At 40.0% G+C, this 20,413-nt stretch overlaps 1 protein-coding gene across 4 annotated transcripts in view; it reads left to right on the top strand.

The window, feature by feature from the left end:
• The window catches only part of LGR4 (leucine rich repeat containing G protein-coupled receptor 4), a 141,628-nt gene that overhangs the window by 107,242 nt on the left and 13,973 nt on the right, over nt 1-20,413 (top strand). For 3 of the 4 annotated variants that reach the window (XM_030560204.1, XM_030560206.1, XM_030560208.1), the window contains 11 exons: nt 7,405-7,620; nt 8,593-8,664; nt 10,034-10,102; nt 10,685-10,756; nt 12,457-12,528; nt 13,749-13,817; nt 14,615-14,686; nt 16,359-16,424; nt 18,326-18,397; nt 19,819-19,890; nt 20,210-20,335. In XM_030560204.1, the coding sequence (XP_030416064.1) occupies nt 7,405-7,620; nt 8,593-8,664; nt 10,034-10,102; nt 10,685-10,756; nt 12,457-12,528; nt 13,749-13,817; nt 14,615-14,686; nt 16,359-16,424; nt 18,326-18,397; nt 19,819-19,890; nt 20,210-20,335 (978 nt within the window). The remainder of the gene's footprint in view (nt 1-7,404; nt 7,621-8,592; nt 8,665-10,033; nt 10,103-10,684; nt 10,757-12,456; nt 12,529-13,748; nt 13,818-14,614; nt 14,687-16,358; nt 16,425-18,325; nt 18,398-19,818; nt 19,891-20,209; nt 20,336-20,413) is intronic. The other variant, XM_030560207.1, reaches the window with a different exon arrangement.

The following is a 20,413-nucleotide window of genomic DNA, read 5'->3' as shown; positions in this document are numbered from 1 at the left end:
AAGTATGCACAAATAAGGGTGTACACACCTGCCAGCTCACGGGTCTGGCCAATGATATGCAGTTGCCAGTGTATGAACGATAGAAATTAACTCTTTGATGTATAGCTTTAGAGGTAATGGCACCTTGGTCTTTTAAAAACAAAAACAAAAAACCTTGGGCTTCAGAACGTTTAAATTTCCCACTTCCTACGCTTGTGTGTGTTTGTGGCTTACTTTGCTGCATTTCATAGTTTTTATTATTAAACAGGAATTCAACTTCTGCTGTTCTTTTCCCAAAAAGTCGTGAGGATTTGAACTGTTTCAACACCAAACTCCCTTTTCATAAGCAAACTAGGGAATTGTGGTCTAGATTAAATTACTATAAAGTGGGTGCACAACTGATTGAAAGACCATTTTCAAAGGATAGTTATCTGTGTTTTGCTGTCAGACTGGGAGGCCTGTCAAACTAGTGTGGCCATGCAGGGATCAGTCCTGGGGCCAGTACTATTCAATATTTTCATTAATGACTTCAATAATGGTTTGGAGAGTAGGCTTATAAAATTTGCAGATGGCACCATGCTGGGAGGGGTTGCAAGCATTTGGAGAACAGGATTAGAATTCACAAGAACCCTGACAAATTGAGAATTGCTCTGAATTCAACAAGATGAAATTCAATAAAGATAAGTGCAAAGTACTTCACGGGGTGGGGCGGGAGGAGGGGTTGAATGCACAACTACAAAATGGGGAATAACTGACTAGGCAGTAGTGCTGCTGAAAAGGATCTGGGAGTTACAGTGGATTACAAATGAATGTGAGTCAACAATATGATACAGTTGCAAAAAGGCTAATATTCTGGGGTGCATTTAACAGTAGTATTGTATGGAAAGCAAGGGAGTAATTTTCCATTTCTGCTTAACATAGGTGAGCCTCAGCTGGCGTACTGGTTCCACACTTTAGGAAAGATGTGGACAAAAGTGAGAGTCCAGAGGAGAACCACAAAAATGATAAAAGGTTTAGAAAACCTGACCTTTGAGGAAATGTTAAAATAACTGGGCATGTTTAGTGTTGAGCAATTGTGATCAGTTGTTCTCCATGTCCACTGAAGGTAGGACAGGAAGTAATGGGGTCCATAGATGCTGACTTCTGCTCCCGCTGGTGGGTGCACAACCCCTGCCTGCTCTCGGCCCCTTCCCTCCCCTATTCCAATTCCTTCCTCAAATCTCGGCCCCAGCCCCACCTCCTCCCCTGTGCGCTCCGTGTTCCTGCTGCTCCCCTTCCCTCCCAGCATTCTGCCAAACAGCTGTTTGGCGGCAGCTGGGCAGGAAGCACTGAGAGGTCAGCAGAGGAGCAAGGATGCAGTGCGCTCGGGTGGAGGGGAGCTTGGCTGCCAGTCGGTGCAGAGCACCCACTAATTTTTCCCTGTGGGTTCTGCAACCCCGGAGTACCCACAGAGTTGGCACCTATGATGAGGTCAATCTGCAGCAAGGGAGATTTAGGTTAGATATTCAGAAAAACTTTCTAACTAGAAGGGTAGTTAAGCTCTGAAATAGGCTTGCAAGGGAGGTTGTGGAATCACCTTCATTGGAGGTTTTTAAGAACAAGTTGGATCTACGCCTGTCAGGGATGGTCTAGGATTACTTGGTCCTCCCTCAGTGCAGAGGGCTGGATGTGTTGACTTCTTGTGGTCCCTTCAAGCCCTTCATTTGTATGATTCACAACTGAAGAATAAGAATTTGTTGCTGATTTGTTGCATAGAGCAGTGGTTCCCAACTAAGGATACACGCAGAGGTCTTCCGGGGGTACGTCAACTCATCTAGATATTTGTCTAGTTTTACAACAGGCTACATAAAAAGCACTAGCAAAATCAATACAAACTAAAATTTCATACAATGACTTGTTTGTATTGCTCTATATATCATACGCTGAAATGTAAGTATAATATTTATATTCCAGTTGATTTATTTTATAATTTATATGGTAAAAATGATAACATAAGCAATTTTTCAGTAATAGTGTGCTGACACTTTTGTATTTTTATGTCTGATTTTGAAAGCAAGTAGCATGGCCTGTGAGTATTGAAGGCAGGGGGAGGCTGTGCCTCCCCAAACAGCCTTGCATAGCCCCTCCCACACTCTACTCCCAGGCCCCTTCCTGTTTCCCAGGCTGTGCTACGGGAGGCTCTCCCCCCCCCCCCGCCATGGCTGGTTGGGGCTGGGGGGCTACATGGGGCCAGCCTGTGCTCTGGGGCTGGGGGGACGTGCTGCCCGCTCACCCATCCACCCAGCATCCAGGAATGAGAGGGGCCATGCCTGGTGTTCCGGGGCTGGGGGTGCTAGTGTGGCCTAGGGGTGTGGGGAGGGAGGGGCTGGCTGGCTGCTGTGCTGAGGGTGGGGAACTCTGGGCTGAAGGGGTGGGGGGGCCTCAGGCAAAAGAGGTGGTCCAGACTGGGTGCTAGCCTCCCCGAGTCCAAGGTTCACCTGCTGCCCATGAAGTAGTTTTTAAGTGAGGTGAAACTTGGGAGGGACACAAGACAAATCAGACTCTTGCAAGGGGCACAGTACTCTGGAAAGGTTGAGAACTACTATCATAGAGAGCATGCTAAGTACTAAAACAGTATTAAAATATAACTCTCAAAGTGAATGTAGCCACTGCATGGAAAATGAGAAAGTAAGTTGGTAGAGAGAGTTGTTTTGTGCAGGAAAAGTATATGAAGTCTGTTTGCAAGCAAAGTCTGTCAGGCTCAGAGTATCAGGCAAGGTGCCAACTTTTTGTCAACTTTTCTTGGAAAGATCTTTCAGTTTGATTCTGCCTGTAAAAGCTGCACCTTCTGTTGTGAGTACTTCAGATCTGGAGACTGAAACTGATGGCAGACATTCAGCCACCTAGGTTTTCCAGGTGTGAAGTCTTCATTTTAAATTCCCCGAAACCCAAAGAAATGTTGTGTAACCCAATAGCTTAGCTGGGTGGTAACTGAAGCAAAACCTAATTGTTACAAGTCCTTTGCTACTCTTTTTGAAAGAGACATGAATCATTTTCCACATGAAGATGCATTATTATTTCTAATATCCATAATCAGAATTAATTTGGGAAAAAATAAGATGGTAAAGCTAATCCTGTGCAGATAACACTGATAGTGTTAACCTTTTGGTTTTTTTCCCCCCTGGAGTAGGTTGGAAAGGATGCTCTGCCAGAAAGAGGGCAGTCTTTGAATTTAGTTGGTGTTATAATCCTTTATTTGCCAATGTGTTTCATTGTTCTGATATGAGGTTCAATAATATATTTTTAATAATGTGATTCTCTGACATCAGTCACATGATGATGATGGGCAATCACTCATTACCGAGTATGATCATCTTCCTTGGGAGTTATGGGTCCTCAGGTGGCTAATAAGGCCAATCCTTGAACCACAAGTTTTATTACAATGAGGGCAGATGTTTTCAGGCTCAGCAGGAGGCTGTTGACCATGACTGGAGAACAGTCTCTCCTTCTCCCAGTGCCTCTTGTCCTCTTTGGCTTCTCAGCAAGCAAGTTCATAATGCAGGGGACCGTCACGTAGAACTTCACTCCATTTTTTTAAGCGATCCTGGGCAAGTGTCTCCCAGGTATTAATGTCAATGTTACATTTTTAGGTTGTCCTTCAGCAAGTCCTTATAGCGTTTCCATTGTCCACCCACATTACAGTACCCTTCTTTCAGCTGAGAGAACAGGACCTGTTTTGGGAGGCAATGGTCTGGCATCTGGACAGCGTGACCAGTCCAGTGGAATTGCTGATGGATGATCATTGCCTTGATACGGGTGGGCTTAGAACACTAATATTGGTGCACCTGTCTTCCTATTTGATCTTCAAAATCTTACGGAGGCAGCAATGATTGTGCCAGTCCAGGACTTTCAAGTGGTGTCTATAGGTTGTCCAAGTTTCAGACCTATACAACAGTGTTGGGAGAATAACGGCTTGATAAACAAGAAGCTTGGTGTCTGTTCGAATGTCGTGATCTTCAAAGACCCTGTGCCATAAATGAGAAAAAGCTACACTGGCACAGCTCAGGCCATGTTAAATTTCTGCATCAATATCTGCCTAGGATGAAAGACGACTTCCAAGGAAGAGGAAATGACCGACATTCTCCAGTGCCACTCCATTGATCTTGATAGATGGGACATGTAAAACCTCATTTGGAAAGGGCTGATAAAGTACTTTAGTCTTCTTGATATTAAGAGTGAGACCAAGACATGTGTTAGCATCAGCAAACACATTCAAGATAGTTTGAAGATCTTTCTCAGATTGGGCAAAGATTACGCTGTCATCAACATACTGAAGTTCCACAATAGATGTTGTGGAAATCTTACTCTTGGCTTTCAGCCTGCTAAGCCTGAAAAGCTTTCCATCCATTCTGTAAGTGATTTCAATGCCAGCTGTAAGCTTCCCAGCAATTAGGTAAAAAATGACAGCAATAAAAACCTCAAACATGGTTGGAACGATGATACAGTCCTGTTTGGGTCCTGTTTGTACTTTGAAAGGTTCACTCTGGGAGCCAGTGCTGCTCAGAACAGTCGCTTTCATGTTACCATGAAGTAATTTTAGGACATTGGATATCCTGATAAATACATCAATCTTAGAAAGTACAGTCCAGAGGGTACGGAGATTCACTGAATCAAAGGCTTCAGTTAGATCAATAAAAGCCATGTACCGTGGTCGGTTTTGCCCCTGACACTTTTCTTGCACCTGCTGTGCTGTGAAGATCATATCTGCGGTTCCATGGTCGGAAACCACTCTGTGACTGGTAAAATTTTTTCTGACAGGGGCAGAAGGCAGGTTTCAAGGATCCGCACCAGAACTTTGCCTGCAGTGGCTAGGAGGGAGATACCATGATAATTTCCACAATACACTTTATCCCCTTTCTTGAAGAGGGTGACAAGGCATCCCTCATTTCACTGGGTATCTCCTCCTTTATCCAGATTTTAAGAATAAGAAGGTAAAGCTGCCGAATTAGCTCTGGTCCACCATTTTTGAAGGTTTCTGAACCTGCTGCTTTGTTGTTGTTGTTCTGCATGGTGGCATTGTGCACCTCATACAAATTGGGAGGGTCTCTAAATGGTCGTTGAGGGATTTGCTTAAGGACTTCATCTACAGCCATAGAATTATGGTCAAAGAGATCTTCAAAATGTTCTTTCCAGCAAGAATTGATGGCTTCATTGTCCTTCAGAAGTGTGGTTCCATCCTTAAAGCGAAGAGGAGTCATACCATGACAAATTGGCCCATAAACAGCGTTGGTGGCACTAAAGAAACCACATGTATTATGGATGTCCGCGAGATGTTGGAGTTCTTGTGGTTTCTCAGTCCACCATTTGTTCTTAAGTTCTCTGGTTTTACGCTGTACTTCCGTCCTCGCCTTGCCATGAGCTCCTCTTTATATTACAATTTGTCATTCTGCCAAGCACGAAATGCTATTCTCTTCTCATTAATGAGTTGCTCAATTTCAGCATCATTCTTGTCAAACCAGTCCTGATGTTTTCTGGTATGGTAGCCTATGGTTTGCTCACAGGCATTGATGATTACTGCTTTCAACTGGCTCCAATGTTCCTCAGTTTCTTCTAGAAACTCTGATGGGAGCTTTTCTTCTAAGATTGCTCAGAAGTGGTCATGCTTAATAGGGTCCTTCAAGTCTTGAACCTTCAGTTTGCGTCTGACCTTCTTTTGCAGCCTCCATTCGGGAGTGATCTTAATTTTCATTGTGGATAGATTAAGGCGATGATCAGTTCAGTCGTCATTGCTCTTGTGAGAAGTACGTCACTATGATCTCGGGTACGAACTATGACGTAGTCGAGAAGATGCCAGTGCTTTGACCATGGGTGTGTCCAAGATGTTTTGAATTTTTCCCTTCATCAGAAAAGAATGTTTGTAATAATAAGTTCATGTTCAGCACACTTGGTCAGGAGCAGAATTCCATTTGAATTACTTTTGCCAGCGCTTTCTTTCCCGATTGTTCCTTTCCACAGGTCTGAGTCTTGTCCAACATGTGTATTTAAATGCCCCAGAAGGATGATCTTGTCAGCTGTAGGGGTCTCCGATAAAATGGTTTTCAACTGAGAATAAAAATCTTCCTTTTCGTTGTCATCGGATCCATTGTTGGTGCATAGGCGCTCACAATAGTTGCCTGTTGATTTTTGGTGAGCCTCAGTCGGAGTGTCATAAACCACTCATTGATGCCAACTGGTACCTCAAGAGGCACCTTACGAGCTTGTTCTTTATAGCAAAGCCCACTCCATGCAATCCAGGTTCATCTATAGATTTTTCCCTTCCAGAAGAGGTGTATCCTCCTTTCTCCTCCCTCACCTGTCCTTCATAAGCTTTTCTCATTTTGGACAAAGCAACAATATCGACGTTAAATCGACTCAATTCACGAACAATAATGGCTGTATGTCATTCTGGTCGGTCACTGTTTGAGTTGTCCATCAGGGTACATACGTTCCAAGTTCCAGAGTTGAAAAGTTTTACACTTTCGACGGCTGAGGTGGTGATCCTGCTGGATGCGGCTATCCAGCCAGGAGAAACAGAGGCAAGACTATTTTTAGGGTACCTTTTCTAACCCCCTCCCCATGTGGGGTGAGAAGAATGGATCCTAAAAAGGATGCTCAGTTGTGGGTGTAGCTGCCAAGATGCTCAACCCGCCTCAGTCCTCGAGCAAGACGATTGTATCACACACACCACCCGTGTGTCAGTCTGTGACTAGGAACTTGTGGATTTCACTGTCTTGTTCCCATCACCAATCATCACCAGACTTTTGACTTGTGCAAATATTATTTTCCAAAAAAACTGGAAGATGCCTGTGTGGGGACTTCTTTTAAAGTGGGGAGACTGGTGTCTGGAATCTCGCCCTTGACCGTTCTGCCGTGGGTGACCCTAAGGGAGTACATGACTCCAGGCATCATCGCTCTTGGGGTCATTGAGATGCGCAAGCCTCTCCACCACTACAAGGTAGTGATCCATGGAGAGGATCAGTCACACGAGTAGTACAGTAATAACAGAAAGCAACACACTAATAGTATCTAATACTATTTACAGCGTATCTACAGAGGATTTCAGTCAAGATAATGTGGTTTAATGCATTAAAACCATCTCTTTGTAAATTTGTTCCAGTAATGCATCCATTCAGATTTTTATAAAGAGGATTATAATTTTAAAAATCATTTTACTATGTTAAATATGGACAGGAAAAGAATAATTTTGCTGTTTGAATGATCTAAGCTGTTTATTTGGACAAAAAAATGTTCAGGGCCCTTCCAGTGGCTTCTCAAAACTTTCAGGTGATGAATTCTTCCTATAAAAATATTTGAGTTTTTAAATACGTTTGTGTGTTTTAATCCATACTTGTACTTAACAAAGACTTGTGAACTTCACTAGTTTCAATTATTTTTGTTTCTATTTAGGCGTTTAGATGCTAACCATATTACTGCAGTTCCAGAAGACAGTTTTGAGGGTCTTGTCCAGCTACGTCACCTATGGCTGGATGACAACAGCTTGACAGAAGTCCCCATTCATCCACTCAGCAATCTTCCTTCTCTGCAGGCCTTAACTCTGGCTCTCAACAAAATAACACATATTCCTGACTTTGCATTTACAAACCTTTCAAGTCTCGTTGTTCTGTGAGTATTAACAGCTTTTCACTTTACAACTTAATTTGATCCTCCAGGTGTGGACCTGATTCAGCTAGGATTGCAATGAGAAGTGTGTTGTGTTCTGTTTCACTTCAGGCGGCTAATAGTTTGTAACCCAGAAACACCACAAACTGGTACAATTCTCATCTGTATTAGAGAGGTCTACTGCCAGAAAATAAAAAATGCCATGACTGAGATTGCTCCATGATTTTCGATTGCTTCTCTTTTTGGTAACATAGTCATTTTTGAAAACTGACAACTGAAAAAGTTGGCAAAAGAAGGCATTGTGGTTTTTAGAGTTGGAAAGGTCATCTTCCTCAGGCTCGTTCCTTATGGGATATTTTTCTTATGCTTTATTTAGTCTTAAATGTGCCCGGGACTGGTGTTAACACTAGAGCTGGGCCAAATGTTTTGAATTTTTGATTTTTTTTTTAATTCACATTTTTATCACATTTTGGAGGGTTTCTCAACTAGCTGTAGCGCTGGTTGGAAGTTTTCAGTTTTCAAAAAGTTCTGTCAGTTTCAGAAAGCCAGCAAAAAATAATTAAACTTTCATGACTCTCTTTTTTGTGGAGGTGGTTTTTGGTTCTCATTTGGAACTGCTCTAGTTCTTTGCACCATCTTGCTTAAGGACTGTTTAAAAGCCTTAGCTATAATCTGAAGGCCTCACTTCAGCACTTGGAAATGATTTGCAGTTTTATCAGAATCAGGAGTGCTGAACAGGGCCTCAGGTAGGTAATTGTGGTGATATCCAATATCTTATTCTCATTCTAGATTGTGACATCTCTTGTCTGGTAACAGAGGCATTCTTTTGTAAAGTATCACTTCCTCTCACCCTTCAATGGGTTTTCTAAAACATCTAAAACATTATTGTAGTATCAAATTGTCAAATTTATGTTAATTTTATAATTTATCCATGATAAACTGATTATTTTGAAACTGAGTTTGTTGTCTCTTCAGGCATCTTCATAACAATAAAATAAAAACAATAGGAAAACATTGTTTTGATGGATTAGACAACCTAGAAACTCTGTAAGTACATTTTCTCTGTTTGTTTATTGGTCTGTTTGTAGAAATCTCGGTACCAGACTAGTTGTGGAAACTAGCACGTCTGACAAAAGACTTGGAAAAAATTGTTCAGATATCCCTACGTTTATAATTCAAGTGTTATAGCAAATAAATACTTGTTACCTCAACTTATTTTTAGCAATAAACTCCTTTAAAACATGGCAAAAATATGTTGCCAGTTGTCTTTGACGATACTAATTACTTGAGTCCTTGTGTAATAGTGAGAGATGCTTGAATGTCAATGGATAAAATAATCTCGAGTTTAAGATAGAGGGCTCAGACACAAAATGTATAGCCATTTAAGTGTTTTGCATGATATTGCATGGGCTAGAGATTTCCTTTCAGCTTGCTTCATGAATCTCTAGTAAGCAATATTTCACTAAGAAAAAACATGTTACATTTAAAGAATGCAAAAAATATCTATGATGAAATCCTGGCCCCACTGAACCAGTAACAGCTTCCGCTAGTTAAAGGAAGGTGGTGGAATTTTACTCCTACTTTGTGAGGGTTTGGAGGAGTATTGGAACTTAACTTGCTCCAGAAACCCTGTAAATCTTTATTTAATATTTAGAACAGTCAGTTATCAGGGTAAAGTTGTAATTTGATATCTTTTAAAGTTAGAAACCAGTTCGAAGGGTTTTGTTTTTTTTTAAATAAATCTTTTGCTTCTCAGCTGGAAGGAAAGTACAGTCTTTGGGCCTAGTCCTGCAGCCCTTCTCAGGTTAAAAATCAATAAGAACATAGTCTGAGGAAGAGCTGCATGATTTAGCTCTTTGACATTACCTTTTGCATTTTTGTGAAACAAACAGCCAGCATAAAACTGAGAGCTTGACTGGCTCTTGAGCTGGAATGATGACAGAGCAACTGTGATTAGTTATTTGTGTAGCTGAACAGTAAATGTTTCCAACAAATCCACGTTGCTAATGTAACAAGGATTTGTATATTAGGATTTACATGATTGCACCTTACTTGACTCTACCTCTTCTTTTGTTCAGTTATAATAGTTGTCTTTACTAGAAGAAGATCTGTAGATCCTGCTATTCTCTTGTGGCTGATATTGGTGTATATTTTATAAAACCTAAGAGATTTTCTAAATAGGCTACACAAAATTGTCATTCAAATCTGCACCTTTTGGGGGTGTTTTAAAAGACTATATTTATAGTTTTAAAGGCTTCTGAAGGATAAAATCATCATTAAGATAAACCAGTGTCTAAAGAAGTATACAGCTTCACTATATGGAGATCATATATAAATCAAGCAATTTAACATGAGGTATCCACTGTGAAAATATGTCACTAGCACGAGTGTTTGCTGATGCTGCTTTTTCTATTAGGGATTTAAATTATAACAACATGGTAGAATTCCCTGAAGCCATTAAAGCACTTCCAAGCCTAAAGGAACTGTGAGTATTACTACATCTTATTCTACCCATTTTCTTTATCCTTTTCATTAATAAAAAAGCAATCCTAACTCCAAGGTTAGGAATGCCTCTTTTGTCTCGTTACCCAGTAATCTGATACGGACTAGGTTATGCTAAGCAATAATTACAGGCGGGCATAATCAGCAATTAGTGAGAGAAACTATTATTTTTGGAGTGATAAAAATAAGCAAATTATTCAGGATAGCCATTAATATAGATCTTACCCATCAGCTATTTTGACACTGTTTTGGGGCCTCCAGTAGTAAAATTATGTAATTACTGATCATTATGCTCTTTTAGAAAACACTTATCACAGACTGATGCAGAGTGTAGCTTTCTTTCCTGAAATGTTTCCATTTTAAGTACTGATATATAGTAGACAAAGGTCTGATCCTTCAGAGTTACTCCTTCAATTGTGCGTAGTCTCATTTGACTTCAGTGCAACTCTTGGCAGGATTGAGCCCTGAGTTTGTGTATTATTTGAACACTAGCAAAATGACAGTTGATCAACTCTAATGATGCTATATTTTAAGATTTATTTCTCTTTTGTCAATATATTTGTAGGGGATTTCATAGTAATTACATTTCCGTAATCCCCAATGGTGCATTTGAGGGAAATCCCCTTCTAAGGACTATGTAAGTATTATTTTGTGTGTATTTATAGTCTAATTACACTGCTCTACAGCCAAAATGCTTCTGAAATAAATGTAGTCCAACTTTACTAATTCTGGGTCACTGAGAACGAAAATGATGCTTAAAATTGTTGATTGACTCTAGTTTTCAAGATATGCCATTGGGTCAGTATATACGACCCTTGACTTGGGAATGGCGGAGGATAAGTGAGTTATAAAGGGAAGGGATCTCAATTTAAACCAGAAATGACTAAAATACACCTTCGACTGGATTTATGAATAAATCTATGGCTGGGTTTGGACAGTACTTGCTTTTGAGGCAAAACAATGAATGATGCAATCTGAAGCTTGTTTTGCATCATACATGATATGAATTGCATCATGTTATTCCTAGAAGTCATGGATGATGCAATCATAAGGAAGCTTACATCACTCTGCTGAAGAAATTGCCCTATATCAGCTCTAGAAATCATACAGTGTCGTGCTCTCTTATTTGTCAGTGTTTGATTTTGCAAAGGGACACATTTCTGTTTAGCCAAAGTGAGCAGAGATGCCTCGTACTTGTGTGAACAGAGCAGATAACTTCTGCTATGTTTGTGGTGAAGTGACTTTTGCATCACAAAAGCGCAGTATAACCACTATGGTTAAGAGAGTCTATCGCCTTTATTTTGGCTTCAAAATTGGAGATCAGGACAAGAGGTGGGCCCCACACATATGCTGCAACACTTGTGCAACAAATCTTGGCCAGTGGTTGAACAGGAAAAGGAAATCTATGCCTTTTGCAGTGCCAATGATTTGGAGAGAGCTAACCGATCATACCAGCAATTGTTACTTCTGCATGGTGCCTCCAGTTGGGAAAGGTGTGTCAAAGAAGAAAAAGTGGACTATGCGTTATCCAAACATTCCATCAGCTATACGCCCAGTACCCCACAGAGAAGGACTGCCAGTTCCTGATGCACCAGAATCATTCTCACTTGAGTCAGACGAGGAAGAGGAAGAGGATGAAACTTCTGATCCTGAACCATCAATGTCACAGGACCCACATTTTCTCCCCTCCTCCTCCTCTGAACCACACCTCATAACACAAGGTGAACTGAATGACCTTGTCAGGGATTTGGAACTACCCAAGAGTAAGGCAGAGCTGTTGGGCTCCAGACTACAGCAGTGGAATCTCCTGGCAGGCTATCAGGGCAAATGGAGCCCAGCAATGCTTGCAGACTATTGCTGGACAGTGACAAGAGATGCTCCATTTAATGAATACAAGAGGCAAGCCAAGAAGCGCCGAGTAGACACTGAATAGGACTAAACTGTGTACATGCTAGTGTTTTGCCTTTTGTTTCATAATACATTTTATTTATATAACCCTTTTGCTGATTTTTAAAGTGTTATATAAACAGGACAGGTGAAATATTATCATGTAAAGCAACCATAAACACATGAAAAGACCTAGGTTTACAATTTATGATTAAAACTCTACTATCTACACAATATACATAGACATAAAATGTAAAAACTTAAATATCTTAGAAACAGTAGCCAATCAGTTGTTTTAATTGTCATATTTGAATTCAGCACATCAAAATACATAATAAATATCACATTTTATCTCTGAAGCAGACGACTTCTTAAAAATTGTAGACCAGTGTTATCAGACAGTGATTGTATGAACTTATGGGAGACTGAAATCTGTTTTTAATTCCTCAGACATTTGTATGATAATCCTCTCTCTTTTGTGGGGAACTCGGCATTTCAGAATTTATCAGATCTGCTCTCCTTGTAAGTACTTTCTCAGTTTATAACAGAATATCTAAAATAGCATGTCTGAGCCCCTAGAATAACTGATTTTGCTGGTCAGATGTTACTTCTTGCACAATTTTTATTTGCACTTAGTTTTAATAAACTTTACTGTTTGTTCTTAAAATGTCTAGTAGTTTGAGAGTCTGATGTATAGTCTTGAAATCTTTTGTTCAACTAACTCACGTAAGAAAAGTACAGGCAAGTCTCAGCTTATGCTGGGGTTACATTCTGCTGTCAGCACGTAAAGCGAAAATCGCGTATAGTCAAAATTACATTGAGTGTAATGGCTGGCGGAATTGCCCGCACTATAGGTACAGTATTTACATTATTTTTCTTTTTTGTTTTTTGTTTTTGCCAACCGCGCAAAGCTGAATTCGCACATGTTAAATGCGCGTAAGATGAGACTCACTTGTAACCTAAAGCCAAATGGTCAGGTCCTTGCCCAGACAAATTCCCACTGAAGCCAGTGGAGCCTATATATATTTCTGAATATGGATGGACATTGGGAATGTGTTTGCAGGCAAGTACATGCACGCTTCAAAAAAGATTGCTAGTCTGGGAGTTCTGAGTAAGTAAAAACTGACTTAAAAACTTCAAGATTTGAGCCACAATCAAAAGATTTTATAGTATACTTTATACTATATTCAGAACAGACATCTAAGTGACACTTTCAAGTGAATGGATCCTACTAAAGTACAAATGCAGGATCCCACTTTGGTGCCAATCCCAGGCTCTCCTAATCAAAGACTAATACGTTTTAGTATGTTAAATAGGGGCTGATATTTGCAGAACTACTGTGATGCCTCCTTCATGCTGTTCCTTCAAATGGCATATATGTAAAAATCAGCACTGATCTTATTTGTTGCAATGGAGCAGTTGTGGAAGTTGGATCACAGCACCATCTTCAGAAAATTAGCACATTAGCAGTGTTCTGAATTCCAAGCGTAATTCTGACAGAATATCACATGCTTTCACAGCATTTGATTAAGCATATTTTTACTTTAGGTGTATTCAACAAGTGTCTTTAGACCTATAATGTAACCAAAATTCATTGAGGCAATCAATTGATTAGTATATAACTTTCTAATGAAAACTTCCATAGCAGGATAAAAGGATTGTCCCCCTTCCTCCCTCCATCCGCCCCCCATCTCCCACAATTTCCATAATATAATTTACAGATAATCTTCTTGTTTGTTTAGGGTAATTCGGGGTGCCAGCATGGTGCAGTGGTTTCCTAATTTGACAGGAACCAATAATCTGGAGAGCCTGTAAGTGTTTTCTACCAAACACTGACAATACATTAATTTCTTGTTCTGTCTCTTCTTGAAACAATTAGTATTCAAATTAACTTCCAATGGTAGAAGTGTGGCTTAGTGAACAGGGCTGGAAGCCAGGAGATCTGGATTCTATTCCTGCCTATCTATTTTAGGTAATTATATGACTGCCATTACAAAAGTAATGGAGTGCCTCACAATTTTGAATGTATTTACTTGTGAGGCTTCAGCTGGAGTACAGTGTCCAACTCTGGGTGCCTCATGTGGTAAAGATGTGGCTATGGTGGAGAGAGTCCAGAGGAGCGCAACAAAAATGATAAAAGGTTTAGAAAATGTGGTGTCTGAGGAAAGATTAAAATAACTGAGCATGTTTAGCTTTGAGAAAAGAAGACTGAAGAGGGACCTGATAAAACTCCAAATATGTTATGAAGAAGATGGTGATCAATTGTTTTCCACAATTCACTGAAGGGTAGGACAAGAAGTAATGGGGTTAATCTGCAGTAAGGGAAATTTAGGTTAGATATTAGGAAAAACTTTTTGACTCTAAGGGTAGTTAAGTATTGGAATAGGTTACCAAGAGAGACTGTGGAATCCCCATCATGGAAGGTTTTTAAAAACAGGTTAGATAAACACCTGTCAGAAGGGGTCGAGGTTTACTTGGTCCTGCCCCACTGTAGGGTTTTGGACTAGAAGACGTCTGATGGTCCCTTCCATTCCTACATTTCTGAGACCTAATATGTACTGTTTGAGCATTCGACATATGTGTGTGTTTTTGTTTGTTTTGAACACAGGATTCTTACAGGCACCAAGATAAGCAATATTCCCATTAACCTATGCCAAGAACAGAAGATGCTTCGGACTTTGTAAGTGAATATTTCCTGCTCCTGTTTTACCAACAGTAAAAATAATTTGATAGCAAAATATTGCACTATATTTAAAGAAAGTATCATTGGTCCAAGTCACTCTGCCAATGTTGGTAGGCCCCAAAATTGTTCAAATGTCTGATCCCTCTTTGACTCCTCTGGAGTCCTGGTGCTGCAAAGTAATATGTTGATGTACCAAATCAAGTCCTTGAAACAGCAGTGTGTTTATTGAAGTATGTTGTGTTTCTTCACCTGTGGTGATGTACCACTGTAAGGATTTCAGTGTAGCAGCATTTTCATGAGAATGTCTTAACATTTAATTGTGCCATCCACTTGCTCTCCAGACCACACTCATCATGCACATTTGGAGAGTAAAGAAGAGTGGCACTCGTAATGACTGTGGTGGAGGAGACAAGTGGAGAATAGGAAGTTGGGGTGGAGGAAAAGAATAGTAAAGTGCATGAGAGAGATAGGAGGCATGCACTCAGAAGGTAAAAATAAATGATGGGGAGAGGGCAAATTAGGAAATAAAAATGTATTTAAGAAAGAGGATATGTTCTGGGGGGAGTAGGGAAAAGATTATTGCAAATGATAAATTCTTCTCACAGAAGACTGCGGGGAATATGTCTTCTAGTTTTATAGACGGGAAAGACAGCAGAGCATTGTGCTTTTTCTGTCAACCACTGGCTTTTTGAATCTCTAGTTTAATGGTAGTTTGGCTGTTTCCAGCTCCCTTTCTTACTACCCTGTTCCATCTCTCTCTCTCTCTCTCTCTCTCTCTCTCTCTCTCTCTCTCTCTCACACACACACACACACACACACACACACACACACACACACACACACACACACACACACACACACACACACACAAAATCTCAAAATGTTCCCGGCGTTGGATGGAGGGTAATCTGTATGCTTTCAACAAGATATGAAGTACATCCACATGTCAGAGATCAGCCTTCAGTTTCTTGTGGAAAACATGCGCCTTTAATTTTGAACTATCAAAATTGAGGGGATTTATACGGTAGTTATTTTCCCACTGCATGGGTTAGTTGGCCATTTTTTTGTGCACTGTTTTAGATGCATAGCAAATAGTAACACCTACAATTAACACTTGCCTGACACTTTCCATTATATAGTTTCAGTTGTTTATAGTTTTCCCAATCTTTAGCCATTTGAGCTGATTTTTTTTCATGCTTGCTGTCTGTCTCAGGCTGAATATTTCTGGAAAGTCTTAAGTAAAAATAGTTTAGTCATTTAAGAGAGTGAGAGTGAAAAACAAATGGATTTGTCAATGTCAGAATAGAGAGAATGTTCTCTTGTATTTAAAATATGGAGCTGGGATTCAGGCATGCTTTATGAGAAACCTTGAGTCTGGCATTTCCTCACTTTTTTGAAGTTTGACTTTGCAACCTTTACATTGTTTTTCATAGTTTTTTGTATGTCATATGTAGAACCAGTATACATAATGGGGGCTGGTTGCTGGGGAGAGCAAAGCTCTGAATCCCCTGACTTTTGTGCATCTTTAAAATGTCTTCAGTTTTTCTCTAGAACTGTGGTAGCAGGATGGTTGTTATGCTGATTTTTTTTAATTTATGGTTGCAGTAAAGTAATGTTTCAAATAGAGCAGAGTTAAACTAACCACACTCTTCCCATTGTCTATTTCAAGGGACTTGTCTTATAATAACATAAAGGAGCTTTCGAGATTTAAGGGCTGCAGTTCCTTAGAAGAAATGTAAGTAGAAATGTATGTTAATTATCCTGAATAATCCTTAGTGTACTAAGTCCACAGCTTCCAATACTGAGTTTTTGTACTTAACATTTGACAGTAAGAATATGTCATAGATTTTTAGGGCCAGAAGAGAATCTTATGATCAGTCTGACCGCTGTATAACATAGGCCAGAGAATTTCACCCATTGAGTTCACTCACATAGTCAGAGGTTTAACATTTCTTCCTATTTGGACACAAAAAGACTGAAAGACTCAGTAATCCTGCTTTTCATAGCAAGCTTGTCATATTTATAATGCATTCCTAATCTTTGCTATCCCCACTGCTTAATCCCTTGGTTACTGTAACCTTCTCTTCCCTACTGTAACCTTTGCTCCCCTCCCAACTTTTCTCGGTCCTCTCCATCCATCCAATATGGCACTGTTTAAAGTCCTCTTCCTGTCCAGAAACACTTCTCCTTCTCAAATCCCTTCTTTGTTTTTCCTATGTTTTATCACATCAGATAAAGCTCCTCATCCTATCCTTCCAAGCTCTGCTCCCATTTCTATCCCCGGTGCTCTCCCAGTCCTCTTTTCTTCTTGTGCCATTCGTCTTTCTTTCACTCTCAGCTTTGCACCTTCCACTGTCTAACCCTCTAGTCTTGGATCTGTCTCCAATCCTTGCCTGTCAAGATCCTATTATCTCCCCCATAAAACCTACTTTTTACAAGTATCCAGCCAGTCTGCCTTCCTTCTTGCCTCTGTGCTCTCTTGTCAGAGTCCAATCATACAACATGCTGATTTTCATCTTCCACTGAAGTAATTGAGAGTTGAGGGTGGTAGGCACCTTGCAGGTTTAGGCCCTTAGATTGTGAATTCTTCAGGGCAGGGAATATATTGTACATTCTAAAGTGCCTGGTCAATTGATGAGACCATATAGTTAAATTTATCTTTATTAAAAGTCAATCTGATTAAAAAAATAGATGATAATTTAAAAAAAAACAAAACTCTAATCTCCACCGCTTTCTTCCACTGCCAGGAACAGTCCTGTGGTTGAAGGCAGCATAAAAATGCACCATCCCCTGCTGCCTTTAGAGAAAAAGGTTGATATTTCATCCACCGCAAAAGCAGGTGGAGTATACAGACAAATCTTGTCCTGTGCTCTGACTGTCAGTCCAACAGAGATCAAGTTTTCTATCAAGGGCAGCAGGGTCTGGAGCCAGTTGCCCTCCGCTAAAGCTACCTTGCCTTCAGAGTTCAGATTTATGGCCTAGAATGCAGGAGCACCTCAATGAATGTTGACTGTCAGATGGGCACAGAGGAAGAGAATGAATTGGAAATATAACCTGCCCATTAGCTCTTGTATAATGAAGGGTCTCTCAGTGTTTTCCTTTTATAAATCCATATTTTAAGAAGTAATAGTTCACTCCTGGTTGGAGCTTGGCTTAAATCATCTCAACTTGGAAGTGAGTAGGTTTGTTTTAATTGCCAAGGTGCATCTGTGTCACAAAGTGACACTTACTGCTTGGAGGTAGTTCAGACCTCATTTGTCAATGTTCACCTCTGCCAAATGGGTTGTGAATTAAAATGGGCTGGAAACTCCATAAGAGGGCTCCAAATATTGAATTAACGACTCAAGAGAAAATAGCCATGCATATTGTGGTGAAGTGGAGAATAGTTATTTAAACAGTGAGCCCAAAATGAAGGGATGATCAGAAAAATCATTTCATCTGTCAATGGTATTGATTAGTATCTTTTTTATCTTATTCTCATTGTTCTGATTTGCTTAGATCTGTAGAGAAACAGACTGGGGAAAGCAGTAGAGGATAATATACTAAGAGATGAGGGAAAAAACAAATGCCAAATATTCCTGATTTTGGAGGAAATTAGCCTCCAAATAACCTTTTTTCTCCCCCCTTGCATTCCAGTTCCTTACAACATAATCAAATCCAGGAAATCAAAGAAGATACCTTTCAGGGACTAACTTCCCTACGCATCCTGTAAGTACATATATTTTTACTTACTTATTTTTACTTTCTGAATACTATGGGATGTAAATTATGATTCATAACTAAATATGTGGGTTTGAAGGTAGTAATGTGTCTTGTATTAATAGGCTTGATGTTCTGTATCCCAAGGCAGAGCTAACCGTGATCTATACGATAGTTACTGTTTTTATTAGGCACCAGTTTTACTCTTTTCTGTACTTAATATTTATATATATTTATATAAATACATTGCGAGAAAATAATATGTATTTTGCATACCAAGTTTGGTAAAAAGGGGTTCTTGTCATTTTTATAATTGTTAACTGTTTTTACCTGAAGTCAATTGCAAAAAGCAGTATAAGTAAAGTAGGGCAAATGTCATTGTCCCAGACCTAAAGTAGTAAACATGAACACAGTTGCCAACTTTCATGCAGTAAATAAGCACCTTGACTTTCACAATAAGCCAAAAATCAAACTAATTCCATTTCAAAACAAGGCCAAAACAAGCCAATTCCTAAGAACCCCAACTCTCTGTGACTAGACCCCCCCCCCTGGCGTGCAGTCTGGGACTGTGGTCGGCCCGCTGTGCACCCCTGACTCTCTCCCTCCCTTGTCCCTGCTTGCCGGGAGCCGATCAAAAAAAAAGAAGCAACAAGCAGCTACAAGCCAGACAAGCTACAAGCCAAACAAGCAACAAACTACAAGCCAAAAACTAGCTCAATTTCTGCGGTTTTTCCCACGGGTTTGGCATGCCTGCTTTTAAATGGACAAATAGTAAGGAGTTTGAGAGAAATAGAGGTTAAATTTCTTGGGAGATTTTTCTGGCTGTTCGCTGTCATGTTAATGTTTTTGCTGGAGCACTACTATATGTGTTTTACTTGATGATGGTAGATTTGTAATGTGAAACAATTTATTGATAAACATTAGGACTTAAAATGTGGTTGATAATATGAACGTGTACTTTACTTATTGAGGAGCTAATAAAAGGGAGGTATGAGATCCCAGAAATTCACAGCTGCTATTAAGTAAATAATAGCAGCAGTTAGTCACTACAGTGTAAGGCCTCCAGGCTTAATCCTGCATGTGAAAACTCGCTGCTCTCTCCATCTTATTTATATTACAGTAACACTCCAAACCTCCAGTCAGACTCCCATTGTGTTGTACAGATATAAAATAAGACCTGTTCTTGTCCCAAAGAGCTTATGTTCTCACTTCTCTGCAGATGCCCAGCACCTAGCAGGATTAAGCCCATGTATACATGATTCTATATGGAAAATGTCGTGGAGATACCAAAATGTTGTTAAACCATGCAGATTACTTGACTTTCCTCTCAGAGGTATAATGTGACTGCCACTTACCGAGCTCCCAAACAATGGTTATTCTGAAATTTCAGTGAAATTGCAAACTAAATGGCATTTTTTTATTAATTGCAGTGATCTCAGTAGAAACTTGATCCAGCAGGTTCACAAGGAGGCATTTACTACACTTGGTGCTATAATTAATCTGTAAGTAGGCCATTTTGTGCAATAAACCAGCACCCCCCAGCACTAAATTGCTGAAATGGTAAAATTTTCTCACTCAGAACTGACGTGTGTTTGCATTTTATATCACTTTTCATCCCTAGAGATCCCCAGACTACACGCACAGCAATGAAATGAGGCACTCCTCTCTCTTATGTGGAGGACAGAAGACATGCTGCTTGATAGGAGGTTTAGAGGACAGAATGTTAGCCAACAGACACTAGAGCAGATCCCTACTGATCAGAAACATGCCATGGGATCTTCAGACTTACTGTGTGTAACAATTTTAATATTCACCTTTCAGAGACTTAAGTTTCAATGAGCTGACTTCATTTCCAACTGAAGGACTGAATGGACTAAACCAGCTTAAACTTGCAGGCAACTTCGAACTGAAAGAAGCATTGGCAGCAAAGGACTTTGTGAAGCTCCGGTATGTTGGTAGATAAAACTAAAGACTATTCAGATGAACATTTAAAATAGCATTTAGATGAACAAACAATGTGACACG

The sequence above is a fragment of the Gopherus evgoodei genome, chromosome 4 (genome assembly GCF_007399415.2).
Source record: "Gopherus evgoodei ecotype Sinaloan lineage chromosome 4, rGopEvg1_v1.p, whole genome shotgun sequence".
Lineage (NCBI taxonomy): Eukaryota > Metazoa > Chordata > Testudines > Testudinidae > Gopherus > Gopherus evgoodei.
The sequence above is the reverse complement of the archived record's forward strand: the minus strand, read 5'-3'. Positions and strand labels throughout refer to the sequence as shown.